This window comes from Echiichthys vipera (assembly GCF_963691815.1).
Source record: "Echiichthys vipera genome assembly, chromosome: 4".
NCBI classification, from domain to species: domain Eukaryota; kingdom Metazoa; phylum Chordata; class Actinopteri; order Perciformes; family Trachinidae; genus Echiichthys; species Echiichthys vipera.
The window spans coordinates 14,297,080-14,301,326 of NC_139829.1; the positions used below are offsets into that span (position 1 = coordinate 14,297,080).

Consider the following 4,247-nt stretch of genomic DNA (forward strand, 5'->3'; position numbering starts at 1 on the left):
ACGAAACCTTATATATATTACATTAAACGGTCTGTATTAATATTCAGGAGTTAATTCTCAGCTGTTTTCATGCTTCCCTCTATCAGTTTTATACAGTGTGTACATTTATTTTGTGATTTATCCATTATTCAACGTGATCTAGAGATAAAACTTTAAAATCCAAATCTTATCAGCAATACTGAACTGCTAAGCACTTGAGTGTCTAGTGCTGCCTCTATTCCATGTCCTGTTTTCATCCCACACACTGTAAAAATGTGTGTATATCTGCTGCAAGTAGGGATTTCACAGTCCAAGTTGCCTGTGTGCTCACACTGTGGCTGTAAAAGACTGTCTCTCAGTTCTGAATTTTATGCTGGAATTTCCACAGTTCAACATATTTTTTTAAAACAGCCCTTTGAGTGTTCTGAAAAATTGAAATGATTATTCTTTTTATATGCCTCAGAAATAGCATTTTTTTGTGTCAAGTCCTGTACAGCGGATTTGTATGCTAAAAGAAAGTACCCTTGGTGCTTCTGCACAGTATTTTTTTGAAGGCCTTTCTGAAGTCTTTGTTGAAGATGGTGTATATGACTGGGTTGAGCGAGGAGTTGCAGTAACCGATCCAAAAGAAAAATGTAAAGAGTGGATCAGGGATGGTGCACGTGTCTGGGCACACTGCCGTTAGAGAATAGGAGAAAAAGAACGGGAACCAGCACACCACAAAGACACCAATGACCACGGCCAGAACAAATGTGAATCGCTTCTCTCTGTTGACCATCGCTTTACGCCTCGCTGCTCCAGGGTTGTTCTCTGTTTTTGACTTCCTCCCTGGCACAAGTCGAGCCCCCTTCGAAGTGGCAATCATATCCCTATAGCGTTTGACTGAGGCCGGGGAGTGTATCCCCCCTCCTGCAGGTGATCCTGGCATGCTGGTGCTGCCTCTGTGTCCTCCATGGCTGTGCTCCATATCGCTGTCTGTGCTTGAGCTGTCTCCATTGTTATTGTCAGCTTTTTTCCCTCCCTGCTGCTTGCCCTTCTTCTCCTTTTTCCCCTTCTTGCCCTTCTCTTTAGTCTTTGCAGTGGCAGGCTGAGCCACAGAGGAGGGAGTTGAGGGTCCATGAGGAGAGGTTTCAAGGGAGGTTGTAACAGGGGTCATGGCTAGAGAAGGGGATGGAGGTTGCAGGAGATTATTGGAGGTTGGATTCTGGGAAGTTTGAGTCTCTCCTTGGGAAGGGGAAGGGGTGATGGCGAGAGTGGGGGGTCTGGTATTGGAGGTTTTGTTTGATGAAGGGGGTGTGCTTTCTTCATCATCCTTCCCGTTGACTTGTACATGTCGTGGGACTTGACTTGGTGTAGCACAGCCGACCCCATCCTTCCTGGGCTCTCCTGGCGGGCAACGCGTTCTCTGTTTGGCAATTTGGTAGATTCTTATGTAGACCAGGATCATGATGAGGCACGGAGCAAAGAAGGAGCCGATGGTGGAGTAAAGGATGTACCAGCGCTCATCATTCAGCTGGCACTGAGGTCCTCTCTCGCTCCCCTCCTCCCCTCCTTCACTTTTGTTCAGAGAAAGCAGGGGAGGGAAGGAGATGATGGCAGAGATGAGCCACACCACTACAATAGCAGCTTTGATGCGTTTGGGAGTTCGCTGACGCCCGTAAGTAACCCTGGAAATTGAAAGGTAGCGATCCAGTGAAATGGCGCACAGGTGCACAATGGAGGAGGTGCAGAACAGCACGTCCAGCGCCAGGTAGATCTCACACCAAAGAGATTTGAAGTACCAGTAGCCAAGCAGTTCATTGGCCAGAGAAAAAGGGATGATGAGTGTAGCCACTAAAATGTCTGCCGCTGCCAGTGACACTAAGAACAGATTCTGTGGTCCTCGGAGAGACCGGCTGGTCAGGACAGCGATGATGACCATGATATTCCCCACAATGGTGAAGACCACCATCAAGGTTATGGCAGTGGCGAAGGCTGCCGTGGCCTCAGGGGAGTAAGGGGCAAGCTTCAGGATGCTCTGGTTGCAGGGCACAGAGGCTCCGGCAAGGCTCACGCTGCTGTTCCAGCCACTCAGCTCCATGGAGCAGCTGTTCTCCAGAATAGAGGCCATGCTGGGATTAGTTTTCCAGGAGTCTTTATAGACAAAAAAATAGGTTTGGTCACTGAATAAAATGTGTTTCTAAAACTGTTAGGGGTTTTAATAATGATGTCATAAGATTATCATACAGTGTGCACAATACAATTGTATTTAAATATTCAATAATAAATGTGGTTATAATAAAATATAAATTGAAAAGATTTACCTTAGTAACTGTAGTTTTATCCCTGTGTTGTGTCCAAACGATAACCCCTTTGCATTCTCCACGGCAGCCAGTCCATTTTAAGCATACAAAGCAGTCCTGGGCAATGCGTCAAGCCACGGATCACTGCTTTTCAATTAAAAAAGATTTGCCACTTTTGTAGAACAGATTTATTCTTCCCAAAAGCAGAAGTAAAAATGTTGTGCGGGCACGAGCCTTTGCAGAGTCACAATAAAGCCCCCCAAAACGAAAACTTCTTCAGCGCACGAAGTTGGATCCTTTTGTCCTCACTTAATCAATGTATGATTTAAGAAGGGATGATTCAATTTGAAATATAATGTAGCCTAATTTAAGGTCATTGACAGTTAATCGAAAGTGAATATAAGAGCTCGCGTGAGAGTAAATAATCAAGAACCCGGTGAGATCTCCGTGCGTCCTCGTTTGGAGACGCGCGTATAACCGACTGCCTCATCTGAACAGACAGCGGTTTAGTTACGTTGAAATAAAGTTTCAATGCAATATTTACAGTGATTCGCTAATGAAAAGACGGCTGACTGATGGCAGCGTTTCCAATCGAATAACAGAAAGCTCAAAGTTGACCTCAAGCTCTCCAGCTTTGCGCAGGAAGCAGCTTCAGTCTGTGCGTCTCAGGAGCCGTGTCTCGGTCCTTGGTGCTTCTCTTCCCCCAGAAGTTCACCGAGATGCTAAGATCCAGCCGCTCCTCCGGCGCACATCACGGGCTTCCACACAGAGAGTCGCAGCAGCATCTTCTCTCGTGAACAGGACCTTAGGACGAAATCTAATGAGCGGGGTGCCTCCCATCTCCCTCTTCTTTTTAGACCCGGTGATGTCATTGTGGAGCTGTGGGTGTCATGGGATCCTTTCTCTCTCCCTCCCTTCTCTCACATTAGATATATGCCCAGGCGACTCAACCAACGCAGTCATATTAGAAATGGCTTGTTGGGTGGCGCTACTTCGGGCAATTAACTTCACGGGACGCTGGGGTGTCCAGCTGAGACTGCTGAGCTGATGCCATCTGCTTTACAGAAAACATTAGTTTCATTGCAAGGACTCCTGCGCTTTTTAAAGCTACTTAGTCATCATCATCATCCCGTTCACGATGTGACACAGCACATTTGGCTGATCAATGCTTTTCAATTACAAAAGCCTGTGATCCCTGCAGCTTTAGACGTTGTTCTTTACACCATGTTTCCATGTAACCTCTAACAATCCCAGTCATTTAGGGCCAATAAACGGTTGAACTGCAGCAGCGGAGGTCGAGTAAGTTACCGATGGGCACTTATAGTCACACCTGTCAGGTAACACGGTGTTTGAGGTCTTCCTCCATTCAGAGATTTAATAATATATTCAATCAATAAAGATGCTTTCTTTTTAGCTTATTTAAAACAAACAAACAAACACAACTCTGCTCTAATTCTTTGGGTTTTCCCTTAATTGCAAAAGTAACCTTTTCAGTTCAAACATTAATAATAAAGGCAGTATGAAGGAGAGTTTACGGTTTCTGGTTTATGTAGTGAACATCTATAGTACATGCAGTACTATGTCCTTAATACAGATTGCCTCACAGGACTATTTCCCAGTTGTGAGAAAGTAGTAAGATCTTTCTTTTTTCTTTTTTAAATGTAGTAAAAAATTTAACAAATGTAAGATTTTTCAATAAAGTGAAATGCGTCAGCTTGAGAAATGACTCCCTTCAGTGCTTGATATATTACTGATACATTAAACTGTACTGTAGGTGGTCAGATTCTGCCTTATTATAAAACCTTATTCTGCATAGAAGCTGACAATTACCACCATCAAATAAAAATTGCAGTAAATGTATATAATTTCCTTATGAAATATAGAACAGTAAAATTATAAAATCTCCTTGTGCTCAGTTACCTTTCCCTCATAACTGCCTTGGGGAATGCACCGTGTGTGTGCTATGTGCGGGGCAGGGCTATAAGG

General features: G+C 44.4%; 1 protein-coding gene across 1 annotated transcript; it reads right to left on the reverse strand.

The window, feature by feature from the left end:
* Positions 1-358: 358 nt before the first annotated feature.
* Positions 359-2,905, reverse strand: adra2b (adrenoceptor alpha 2B). Its single transcript, XM_083912223.1, has 2 exons — positions 2,283-2,905; positions 359-2,112 (listed from the first exon to the last, which is right to left on the reverse strand). The coding sequence occupies exon 2, from the start codon at positions 2,087-2,089 to the stop codon at positions 488-490; it is 1,602 nt and encodes a 533-aa protein (XP_083768349.1). The 5' UTR covers positions 2,090-2,112; positions 2,283-2,905; the 3' UTR covers positions 359-487.
* Between the last annotated feature and the right edge of the window lie 1,342 nt (positions 2,906-4,247).

Excerpts from the sequence above, each read along its gene's own strand:
- adra2b (XM_083912223.1), bottom strand. The coding sequence starts at position 2,089 with ATGGCCTCTATTCTGGAGAACAGCTGCTCCATGGAGCTGAGTGGCTGG.